This window comes from Malurus melanocephalus, unplaced genomic scaffold (genome assembly GCF_030028575.1).
Source record: "Malurus melanocephalus ecotype Western Australia unplaced genomic scaffold, MMel_1.1 scaffold_1038, whole genome shotgun sequence".
Taxonomy (NCBI): Eukaryota; Metazoa; Chordata; class Aves; order Passeriformes; family Maluridae; genus Malurus; species Malurus melanocephalus.
This window is the reverse complement of record NW_026624270.1, coordinates 1-12,252: the sequence shown is the minus strand read 5'-3', so window position 1 is coordinate 12,252 and position 12,252 is coordinate 1. Positions and strand designations below refer to the sequence as shown.

The window sequence follows — 12,252 nt, the reverse complement described above, 5'->3', positions numbered from 1 at the left end:
GTGTAATTCAGCCTATCTGGAAATGCAGTTAAACAATAAACAGGAGCTGTTGGCACCCAAAGGCAGCTTTTCCTGATAGCTGGGGTCCATTTTTTTCTGTTGCTTCTTAGCACGGTTTTTATTGAATATTTCCGTCAAGATTTACTGATTCCTCACCTTGAAGGGAGAAGAAAAGTAGGATGGAGAGATACTCAGCCTTCTTTGGCCTTGCCCAAAAGCTCTRTTCATTTTCAGTCTTACCTTTCTAACTAGAAATATTTTTTTCTTTTCTTTTTTTTTTCTTCTTTATTGGTTCTCAATGAACTCTATTTCCTGAAGGAGATATATTCACGGGAAACAATAGAAGGGTGGTTTTCCAAGACCTGAAGTGGCAAAACTAAAACAGGGATAAGACTTYTAATGAATTTTAATGAAGATTACGCATCCATGAGTCATCTTTTGAAATAAGTGCAACTTAAATGTCTTTATTCAGTTCAGATGCTGTTTTTTTAATCTTTTTTTTTTCTATTATTGAGAGCAAGATGACAAAATTAAAGTAACTTTGTACAAAGGACCAGATAACCTGTTCTTTGCAAAGTGGGAAATGGAGAATCAGACAGGAGAGAAAGGCTGGAAAGGAATTTAATAATTATGCCTTTATTCTGCAGGGATGAAGCTGAGATGAACTACCTGAAAATTGCCCAAGACTTGGAAATGTACGGTGTCAATTATTTCCCCATTGCTGTAAGTGGCTGATTTTAGCAGTTTGCAGATAACGGTGCTGGTTTAAAATCCTCCAGGGAGGATTCCTGATTTCTGCTTTTCCCTACTGCTGGTTTTGTTCTCACTGGGTTTACTCGTTTGGTAAATGAGCAGGTGAATAAAATATGAAAGTTTAATATTTCACAATCTGATTCCAAAAACTGTCCCAAAAGTTTTGAGAACTCCAGGTGTGTAATAGGAAGGAGAAATAGTTTGAGCTGCTGTAGTCAACCTGGAGGACTGAGTTTGTTGGTAACTGTGACAGCATTAATCATATTTTATATAAAATATATAATAATCAATAATAATTTAGTAAATATGTATAATTCTATATACTTACAGAATTTACATATTTATATAACATTTCTATAATGTCTTTTTATATTCTATATATTTTATATGTTTATATAAATATATCTATAGATGTATTATATCATATATTGATATATAGATATATATAAATATATTATATTTTATGTACATCATATACTAATTAATAATAGTCTATAAAAATTATATATAATTCTATATTCTTATAGAATTTATATATTTATATAACATTTCTATAATACATTTTTATGTTTTATATTTTATATATTTATATAAATATAGATGTATAAGAATAAATATTCTATATTTTATATATAACTATAATAATATTTTATACAAAAATTATTTGCAATTATACTTTTAGAATTTATATATTTGTATAACATTTCTATAATATATTTTTATATTTTTTATATTTTATATATTTTTATAGATATATAAATATATATAGATACATATTTTATCTTTTATGTAAACCATATACTAATTAGTATTTTATGCAAAAATTACCTGTAATTCTATATACTTGCAGAACTTATAAATTTATATAACATTTCTATACTATATATAATTTTAAATGCATTTACATTTTTAATKATATAAATATTTCACTTATATACATATATAAAGTATTTGATAGAAATATATTTATATATAAACATATTAAACATATGATATAAACATAATAGTTTATATATTTTATAYATAAATTCCCTCAAATACAGATAAATTTCAATATATTCAAACATGCTAATATATAAACATAATAGTTTATATACATGTTTATCATATATAAATTCCTTCAAATATAGMTAAATCTCAATATATTAAAACATATTAAATATATAAGCATAATCGTTTATATATGTATTTTTAATATATAAATTCCCTCAAATACAGATAAATCTCAATATATTAAAACAYATAGCTCTTGTCTGTGGTTATTTCACATCACCAAAAATGCYATTTCCTGACACTGCTTGTTCTTCAGCAAAACAAAAACCACACAGATCTCCTGCTTGGAGTTGATGCCAAAGGGATTCACATCTACAGYATTAATAACAGATTCTCTCCAAATAAATCCTTCGAGTGGAGCTCCATCAGAAACATTTCCTATAGTGAGAAAGAGGTATGGTGCCTTTGATGTGTTATTTTTTTTCCATGGGCGTGGGTGTGGATTGAAATTCTTGGAACAGGCTGAAAACTCCCTCTGTTGAAATCATTTTGGGGGAGAAGGGGAAAATCCTGGGGAGCTTGGTTCCAGAATTAAAATAACCACCCTGCCTTGCAGATGAGCTGGAATTTTGGGGGAGAAGGGGAAAATCCTGGGGAGCTTGGTTCCAAAAGTAAAAAGTAAAAGAGTAGGTAAAATTTATTCTCCTTACAAATGGTGGGCTTGTAAGGCTGTAATAAAAACAAAACAAAAACAAAGAACAAAAACAAAACAAAACCAAAAGAACCCCAACAAAAAAAAAAAAAAAACAAAACAAAACCAAAAAAAAAACAACAAAAAAAAAAAAAAAAAATCCAGGGAAACTGCATTGGTGCTGGAATACCTGGAATTTATCAGCCAAAGAGCAGCACAGCCCATTCCATTTTCCTTTTGGAAGACCCTGAGTTTTACATTAATTCACCCATGTTTAGGGGAGATTTTAGATTCAAGTTTGCTGCCTCCACAACATTTTGAGTCCCTGAAAACATCAAATTTCCCCCCAAGATTTGTGAATAAAGTGCTTGAACTCCTTGCTGTAGGGAAATTGGGCARCCCTGTGTTTGAGCTGCACTTTATTCAGTGGCACATCCCAGCCTTGCTCCTCAAAAAATTACCCAGAGGGTGAAATGAGCTATGGGATGTGGTGATTCTGGAGATTCAGGTAAGGAATGATACAGGAATTTCCTGGTAGTTATGGGAACAGAGTGCCAGGGAACCTGGGAGTCACAGAAAAAAAGGGTCTGAAAAAAAAAAATTTGTTATGTGGCCAAACAGAGCACAAGGTTTAGAGTGAAGCACTGACCTGGCAGCAGGAAAAGCCTCCATGGCCTCTGTGAACAGCTTGGAGTAGAAAAGGGAAGAACTGGGAGCTCGAGGATTCTCCCCTGCTGGCCTTAAGAACAAATCCTTAGCAGGATCAAGGATTCTGCTGTTTATCCCTGAAATGGTGACTGTTCTGAGAGGTGTTTGATTTTTCCCTAAATTTAAGGTTTCCAGGGAATGGGGATGGATCCTGTTTTCCTGATAACCAGTGCTTGTTCCCGAGTTTTTGGGGCACAGGAAAAGCACCATCCAAACTGGTCTGAGGGAGGATTTACCCTCCAGCACAGCCTGATTCTCTGGAGAAAACCAATTTGACATCACTCTCCCCACTTTTGTGGCACTTCCCCACTGCTCCCCCAGRGGGAAGTGGAGATCAGCTCAAGTTTGGATTGGTGTTAAAAGTTTCAACTTCTTTTCCTCCTCACTGTGTTTCCTTTCTTATTTTTTTTTTCCTTTTACCTCCATAGTTAACCATTAAGCCCCTTGACAAAAAAGCAGAAGTCTTCAAGTTCTTTTCCTCTCAGCTCAAAGTGAACAAACTGGTAAGTGACCAGTGAGCCTGGTGATAGTGTCGGAGAAATATTGTTTGTAAACAAAATTGTCATCTCAGCCTGTGCCAGTCAGGAAAATGGGATCGGGGGAGGGAAAGGACAGAGGGAATCTCTCATCCTGTTCCAAACTTCTCTAAACCATTCTGTTCCTGGATATGAGCCTGTCCTGGGTGCTGATTTCCTTGGAATGGAAGCAGCTCCAGTGCTGGGGCTGAAGTCAGAGCTGTCCTGTGGGCCCAGTATGGGTCTCTCTGTCCCTCTGGCAGGGGCACAAATCCATCCAAATCCCATTTCTTTGCSTTTCYTGCCCAGATTTTCCAGCTGTGCATYGGCAACCAYGACCTATTTATGAGGAGGAGAAAAGTGGACTCCATAGAGATCCAGCAAATGAAAGCACAGGCCAGGGAAGAAAAAGCCAGGAAAAAGGTAAATGATTATTATTAAATTAAATTATTTCTGCTCCTGTATTGTTTTAAACTGATTATTATTCCAGCTGGTGCCTTTGCTGCTCCCATATTCCATSARTAGGTGTGTGGGAGGTGAGGAAACRCGGCAGGATTGGGTGTGGGAGCAGCTCAGGGCTGTGGAGAGGTGATCCCAAAGGTTTGGGGCACACAAAGGGTCAATCCAAGGGTTCTTCCAGCAGCCTGAAACCACCAGGAATTATTTCCTTTTTGAGGAAGCAGAATTCCTTCAGTGCAGGCAGCTTCAGCACCTCATGACCATCCTCACTGCAGAGCAGCCCCTTCCTCATGTGATAATTTCACTCAGGCCCAGATGAAATTTTGCGGCAATCCCACAAAATATCTCTCATCCTGCTCCCAGATGGAGAATCAGAGGCTGGCCAGGGAGAAGCAGCTCCGAGAAGAAGCCGAGAGAGCCAAGGAAGAGCTGGAAAGGCGCCTTTTCCAGCTGGAAGATGAAGCCAGGCAGGCCAACGAGGCTCTGGTGAGTTAGGCTGAGTATTCCTGTGCTTGATGGGCTCTTTTGATTTGAAAACAGATTTTTTTTTGACACCAGGACACACCAGGCATTGTAGCTCAGACAAGGCTGGAGAGTTTCTCATCACTGGTGAGAAGAATATCTGGGAAAACCCTAATCTGCCACAGTCTGTGAGCCATTCCCACTTTTTTTGGTTTAAGAAAGGGAGAAAGGAAATAACTTTGGAGCTGAAACTGGGAGAAAGAGGCAGCTGAAGCTTCAATTTTTGATTGAAATCTTTGTCCAGCTCTTGAAGATTTTTCTCCTTGCTTTGTAGAAGTGAGACACAGGAGATTCTGGAGCAGAGGAGGAGCATTAACCCTGAAACTGTGTTGTTTTTTTGTTTAAGAAATAATATTTTATCACTTGATCTCTTGGTAAAGGATATCTTCTTCCTACAAAACTGTAGGTTCTAGACAAGGAACTAAGGAAAGTTCTTTCTCCTCAGCTCCGATCCCAGGAGGCAGCCGAGCTGCTGGCTGAGAAAGCCCAGATTGCAGAAGAAGAGGCCAAGCTGCTGGCCCAGAATGCTGCAGAAGCTGAGCAGGAGCGCCAGAGGCTGGAGATCACAGCCCTGAAAAGCAAAGAGGAGAAAAGGCTGATGGAGCAGAAGATGAGGGAGGCGGAGCTGATCGCGGTGAAGCTGGTCAAGGAGTCCGACAGGAGGTTGGCTTTGCTTCCCTGCAGAAAGTGCTGCTTCCCTCAGAGCCAATTATTAATTAAAGTGGAATTTGAAATTAAAATTCCAGGAGGGGATGGTTGTCCCTGAAGTGACACTTCAGAGTGGCTGAGCCTCCTTGTGCCTTGTTTGTTCCACCTGGAGCTGGGGGCTGTGAATTTTACAGAGATCAGGGGCAGAGCTGTGGAGATGTTTAGAAAGAAGGATCCAGAATGCAGAGAAATTTTCTTTGATATCAAATGAGACTTTTTTATTTGTTACCAAATCATCACTGTCTCCCTAACTATCCAAATTCACCAGTCTTTATCCCCTGTGAGATGTAAGGCTGTTTTCATCCAAATGAGATATTTTTTATTTAATATCAAATGATCTATCTCCCTAACTATATATGAGGCAACTGCTTTCATTGCTCAGTACCAAGTGCATGATCTTATTTCCCTTTCAGATCTTCCAAAAGTGTAAAACCAGGTAAACTTTGATGGAATATAAACCCCTCTGAGTGTTTGCATTTTCCCTGAGGATGCAGAGCCAGGCCAGTGTTGACAGAGGATTTTTAACCCTGTTACTAATAACAATCCTTCTACTTGTTTTAGGATACTGACAAAATAAAGAGCAACTTCTCCCCCATCTCTGCTGGCCTGGAGAGAATCTGTATCAGCAGGTTATAAATAAAATTTATATCATGGAAATGAGGAATCTGTGGAAATTAGGAATAGGAAAAACCGTGTTCATTCAGGCAGTCAGTTCTCCATGTGAGCATCCTACCACGAGTGCCTTGGGGTAAAGATGGCACAGCAGGGGATGTGTTCTCTGGAGTTCAGTGAGCTCTGAAATCCATGTGTTGGTTGGAAATCATCAGCCATTCGGGATATTTCTCTTGCAGAGCCAAGGAGGCAGAGCACCTGAAGCAAGACCTGCACGAGGCCCGTGAGGCCGAGCGCAAAGCCAAGCAGAAGCTCTTGGACATCACCAGGATTAATTACCCTGTAAGTTCTGCTCCTTTGCTGGACATGATGGAGAAAGCTTCCAGGACTTTCTCACAGGAGCTGTCTTTGTGGTTTTTTTTGGTCCCATCCCCCACCACTAAAAAGATTGGACTGAGCAAAACCACCAGACCTGGGCACTGCTTCATTTGCAGGGACAATTGGGTGCTGATGACATTTTGATAGCCCCTGTCAAATGGCTGCATCCAGCTGGGGGGCAAATTGTGTGAAAACTCTGGTGGGGATAGAAGTTGAGTTTGTTCAGGATGATAAGAAAGGTGAGACAAAAGTTAAAAGCAGAAGTGGTGATGGGACCCAGGGAGCAGAGGCTGTCCTGCCTTCTTGCCTCACATGTGGTGCCATTTCAGGCCATTTTTTGGGGAATGGTTGTACTTGGTTCACAGATTCCCCGTGAGTGTCTTTAGGCAAAGCAGGTGAAGTTGTCCCAGCAAGAAAGTTCTGTGGCCCAGCTTCCTCCTCTGCTCCAGTCCTGCTGAGGATGGGTTTCCATTCTCTGCTGAAATGGAAATGCTGCAGTCAGGAGAAATCTCTGCTCTCGGGTCTGTGGGTTGTGGGCTGATCTGGGTGCAGGGGAAGGGCTGCAGGAGCATCTGTGTGTCTCAGTGATGCCTAAAACAAGGCTCACCTGAAACAGGGGCTGAACAAAGTTAAGAGAATAAAAGCAGACAAATTTAATCCAGGCCGACTGGTCCATTAAGGGCAGACAAAAGCCAAAATGGGACCTGAATCACGAGATCTTCCCCTTTTATAAGTTCTGTTGTTTTCATATTTTGGGGCTCTGAGGCAGCAAAGTGTCCTTGGATTCATGCTTGGAGAGGAATTGTTTTGTCTAAAGATGGGAGAACAGCAGCTTTAATGCTGTACTAGAGAAGTACGAGAATATAGATCCATGAAAATACAGAAACTAAATTCTAAGGCATCATCAGAAACTTCAAAAGTGGCTCAACATTTGTAGCAGCTGGGGAGACAAACCCCAGATCAATCCCAGACGTCCCTGACAGTGCTTGTGTTGCCTCTTCCAGCACATGGCCAAGTACCCCCAGTACTCCCCAGGTGACAGCAGAGACGTCAACTTCGACAAAGGATCCATAAAATTGGATTTGAAGGACATCGACCTCAAGAGACTCTCCTTTGAGATAGAGAGAGAGAGGTATCAGTCTGCTCGTGGTGCAAATAAATGAGAAAGGAAATCTTTGGGAATCACAGTTTGTCTTTTAACAATTAAGATTTAATTAAGATTTTAGCAATTAAGGCCTTTTTTCTGGAGGCCTTTTTCCAAGCTGGTGTGGGTGATGTCTTATGTAAGAGACATCTTCAAAGAGAGGAAGGGTTTTTGTGGTGGCATCAAGTCCAGAACCTTCTGTCTTGGGGAGGGACAAAGCTCTTTGCTGAACTGCCAGCGTGTGAGAGGACAGAAGTTTCCCTCTAGTGCTAAAGTGTGGGATTGCTGGAGGCCAATCCATCAGACATCCCTTAGTCTGGAAGGAAATGCTTGGTGAAAAGTCAGGAAGTAAAAAGAAAGAAGTGAACGGGGTCAGGGGAGCTGGGCTGATGTGTGCCAGGGTTCATTTTGCCTTTAAAACATAAAATGAAACAAAAAAMMMCACAAAACCCAACTCTCCTCCTCCACAAACACCTTTTCTTGAGCTGTGTTGTGCCACCCTGAGCTGCTTTTCTCCAATGTGTGCACCCAGGCTTGACTACTTGGAAAAGAGCAGGAAATTCGAAGATCGACTGAAGGAACTGAAGTCCGAAATCCACGCTCTGAAACTGGAGGAAAAGCAGGCTGGGCTTTACTCTCATTGGAATGAAGTCCTGGGCTCCTTGGATCGCTCCTTAGGGTCTGTAAGTACCTCAATCTTTCACTTTCTCCAGCAGGAACCCACAAATGGAGCAGCGTGGGTGTGCCACAGGTTGCTGCTCTATTTCAGTCCAAGCCTTTAGCCCTCTTGATGATAAAATAGCAGAAACATGAACCCTTCTAGAGGAGCAAAATTCATGTCCAAACAAAATCTTAAGGCCTTTTGCCTGGGCTGAACACCAGGACCACGAGCAAAAAATGATTATGAAATCACAAAAAAAAAGTCAAGGTTGAAGGTCTTGGAGTAAACGAAATGGTTATGACTGACAAATTTAAACGTGGTTTCTTCCAGTTTGCATCACATTCTCATTCATGTGCTTTGTGGTTGCTGAAAGTCATAAAAGCCTTGGTGTATTTTTTTTTTAAGACAATGAGGAACTAGACCCAGAATTTTGTCATAAGTTGCCAGTTATTTAAATAAACTTCTTCCTGAAGCAGTGCAAGAATAGGTCTGGCCTTGTCTGCAGGTTGCAGCAAAAATGGCTCTGAGTCAGTGGTTTTTAGAGACAGAAGGGAGGAAAAAAGGATGAGCAAAGATGGCCTTTCTTTTCTGATTACTCATGTGCTGTTCTTTTTGGCTTGCTGAGTGTTGATACAGAGAGGCCACTACATTTCCATGTGCTCTTTTCTTTTTGAGGCCCCAGCGTGGATGAAAACCTTCAAAAGTGGAGATGCAAATCTTCCAAGACCTTTCCCTGCTTACTTGGTAAACACTGCAGGCAGCTGGCCCTGCACCAACAAAACTCAACACGCTGTGCCAGTGGAAAAGTCATCTTCCCAAGCAAATCCCTTGGTTGCCAACAGCGTGGGCACAGGAGCCAGAAAACAGATGATCAAGGTAATCAGATTTGTAAGTAAATTCCTCAATGTTGATTAAAAGTTTAGAGTTCAGAAAGATTGGCTGGCTGGAGGAACCTGGTTCGTCCTGCTCTGTCACAACCTCGCAGATGACAGGGCTTTTGTAGGATTTTGGAGCCTGTGGTGCTGGCACATCGTTTGGGAATGTTTATGACTCGAGGCAGGCTGTTTTTTCTCACTTCTGATCTAAGCTGGAAAGCCTTGCTAAATGAAGCAGAGATGTCTGTACACAGTAGGAGGATCTGTGTTCAATTCCATTTGTACCAGCCAGCCTTGGAAAACGAGAAATGCGCTCCCAGGTACGGAGAGATTCAAAGATACTGTGCCTGTCTTCTGCTTTTCAAAGGCAGCGAGGGAGAGACCCAGAAATACCCAGGCTTCCCACAGCTCCCTCCTCTGCCACGTGCTCCCTGTCAAACAGGCCTGAAGAGCACTGAGCTGGCTTTTAGGCAAAAAAAACCCGACCTGTTTGAAATGTCACTGGGCTGGAGAATCAAGAAGAGCCAGGAGGAAACATGGCCTCGAACGGCGGGGAGGAAATCAGCTCTCTGCAGGCAGCGCTAATTGGGCGAGGCTTTGGGAAGGAGGAAAGCCTGATGGGTTTGTTGGGGTTTATCTGCACCAAACTGGGGGGGTTAGGATCAATTAAAAGCTCAGAGTGTACAAGATTCAATGCCTCCTTCAGGGTTTGTGGGCTGAGAACTAAAGGGCACAACAGATGAGGGATCAGCTCCTTCTGAGGCAAGGAACAGAAGCAACTTTGATGACTAAACTCAGGGGTGAGGCAAAAAAATTGTTTAAAGAAGGGAGAAAAAGCTGTTTCAGGGCAAAAGGCTCCAGAATTGGAACTGAAGGAAGAACCAGACCACAGGGATTTACTGGAAGCCAGAACTAATTGTCCCTCTTTGATTTGCTGCAGGTTCAGCAGCACGACTCGGATGTGATCTACATCTGAAGCTCCTTGTTTCCTTGCCAGACTGGTGGGACTGGTGGCTGCCTTTTTCCCAGCTACAGGAGTCACCTCTGTGGGGACAAGGCCCTGGTGGCACAGAGCTGCCACCCAGGTGCCACCAGCTGGGGATGCCCAGGGTGTGAGGGAGTGGTACAAACCCGGGGCTGTTGTTTGCTGCTCGTGGAAGGAACATTTCACATTTCACCCTCAGCCACCCCTTCCTCCCCGAGGTGTGTCACATCCTCACAGTGCTCTGCTGCTGCTGGAGGAAGGATGAGAGGCAGCAAGTGCCCAGGAGGTGTTTGGGATGAGGAAAATGAGCACAAACTCGGTGTTTATCTCCACCACAGACTAATTATGTTTTTGGTCCGGTCCCTGGGACACGACTCCCACAGAGCTGCTCGCCGTTTTAAGCGCTTGCCTGCCAAGTATTTTCCTTCTCCTCCCCAAACATCCCTTGCTTCACTTAATTGATTTGCATTTCTCTGTGAGAAGTCTCAGCTTTTCATTCCACATGCAGAAGTGGACATCTTCAAAATGCCTCCTGCTCCTGGGGGAATCCTTTGTTTGCAATGCAGAGCTTCTGTTCTTCCACTCCCCGACTCGATCAAGCACTTTCTGCTCGAGCAAACTTTGCATACATTAACTGCCTTCCCGCTTCTGTGCAGTTCTGGCTCCCAAATTAGACCAAGACAAAAGATGCTGGTGGTGTCTGCTACAGTGGGATTGTTTCTGGTGGAGAAAGTGGCTGCCTCATTAGTAAAACCCACTTGCATTTTCCTGTTTGTTGTGTGTGTTTAAGTGTCTGCTTCTCTGTGAATCTTCGCTCTCAGGACTTCTGGGCAGGCAGACAGTGTTCAGATGAAGCAGGAACATGTGATGTGTGATAGAAAAACGAATGTTAATGTTGTTAAGTGTCTTGTTCTAAAAGCTGAGATTAAAGAAAAAATAAAAAAACGGTTTAATAAAAAGCTTCAATTTCCGTTTGCTTTGAAGGGAACGTTGTGTCAATATTCCCCCAGCGTTAACAAGGCACGTTTGGAGAACAAACACACAAATCTCCTCTGTACACATCGGCACCGGGGGGTGGCAGCTGCCTGTGGAGAGGCACAGGAGGGCTGTGCAGGGCTGTCCTGACCCTGCTCCCGGCCCTGCCAGCAGTTGCTGCCTCAGCTGGCTGGCTTTGGGTTCTGTTAATTCTCTCCCAGCTCAATGTGGCACAATATTGGCTGTTCCACAGCAGTTCCGAGCTGTCTGCAGCAGCCTGGTGTGGGAGAAGCTGCTGGAGATGCCAGAGTGATGAGGCAGAGGCTGTCAGGGGGCAGTGGCCAGGACTGGGGACAGCAAATCCTCTCCTGTATCAGCCAGGAAACTGCAGCACAGCCCAGCTTTGGATGTGCCTTTCTTAGATTTGAGGCTGAGGAGAAATGCTGGGATTCCCCTGCTGCTTCTTTTCCTGTTCCCTCTTTTTTTTTTTGGCAGCTCCCTGAGCCTGTACCCTCACCCTTCACACGTGCTGGGCTGCCTGGTGTTGTCATGTCTGAGCTGCACCGTGCAGGGCCCAGAGAGGGGAACTGCTCCCTCTGCGTTGCTGATTTATTTCTTTGGACTCAGTCCTGCAAATCCCAGCAAAGAAAAGGACAAGGTCACACTCCTGCCAGCTTCGATCCAAAATCTGCCTTTACAGGTTGTTCCCAGCCTGCTGTGTCCTTGCTGTGTGTGGCTCCTGTGCAGCACTGTGTCCCTGCACACTGGGATGGGTCTGGATCTTTTAGAGGGGCAGGAGGAGCTGGGATCTGCTGGGAATGTTTTAGAGGGGAAAAATGGAGCTGGGATCTGCTGGGAACGTTTTAGAGGGAAGGAGAGGAGTTCGGATCTGTGAACATTTTAGAAGGAGTAAGAGGAGTTGGGATGTGCTGTGAACCTTTAAGATGGGGAAAGAGGAGCTGGGATGTGCTGTGAGTATTTTAGTTGGGGAAATAGGACCTGGGATCTGCTGGGAACATATTGGAGGGGAAGAGACCTGGGATCTACTGTGAGTATTTTAGAGGGTGGAATAGAAGCAGTTGCAATCTGCTTGTGGGCATTTTAGATGGGGGAAAGATGAGCTGGGATGTGCTGTGAGTAATTTAGAAGGGAAAATAGGAGCTGGGATCTGCTGGGAATGTTTTAGAGGGTGGAATAGAAGGTGTTGCAATCTGCTGTGAGCATTTTAGAGGGAAAAAGGGTAGCTGGGATCTGCTATGAACCTTTGAGAGGG

The 12,252-nt window shown here is 42.9% G+C and overlaps 1 protein-coding gene across 1 annotated transcript in view; it reads left to right on the top strand.

The window, feature by feature from the left end:
- LOC130586027 (merlin-like) overlaps positions 1–10,983 on the top strand; it is a 21,893-nt gene extending 10,910 nt beyond the window's left edge. The window contains exons 7-17 of the mRNA XM_057386729.1: positions 568–723; positions 2,063–2,200; positions 3,574–3,648; positions 3,970–4,083; positions 4,483–4,605; positions 5,087–5,304; positions 6,201–6,303; positions 7,344–7,471; positions 8,016–8,166; positions 8,820–9,020; positions 9,960–10,983. Of these exons, the coding sequence (XP_057242712.1) occupies positions 568–723; positions 2,063–2,200; positions 3,574–3,648; positions 3,970–4,083; positions 4,483–4,605; positions 5,087–5,304; positions 6,201–6,303; positions 7,344–7,471; positions 8,016–8,166; positions 8,820–9,020; positions 9,960–9,995 (1,443 nt within the window). The 3' untranslated portion in view covers positions 9,996–10,983. The remainder of the gene's footprint in view (positions 1–567; positions 724–2,062; positions 2,201–3,573; positions 3,649–3,969; positions 4,084–4,482; positions 4,606–5,086; positions 5,305–6,200; positions 6,304–7,343; positions 7,472–8,015; positions 8,167–8,819; positions 9,021–9,959) is intronic.
- The last annotated feature ends 1,269 nt before the right edge of the window (positions 10,984–12,252 follow it).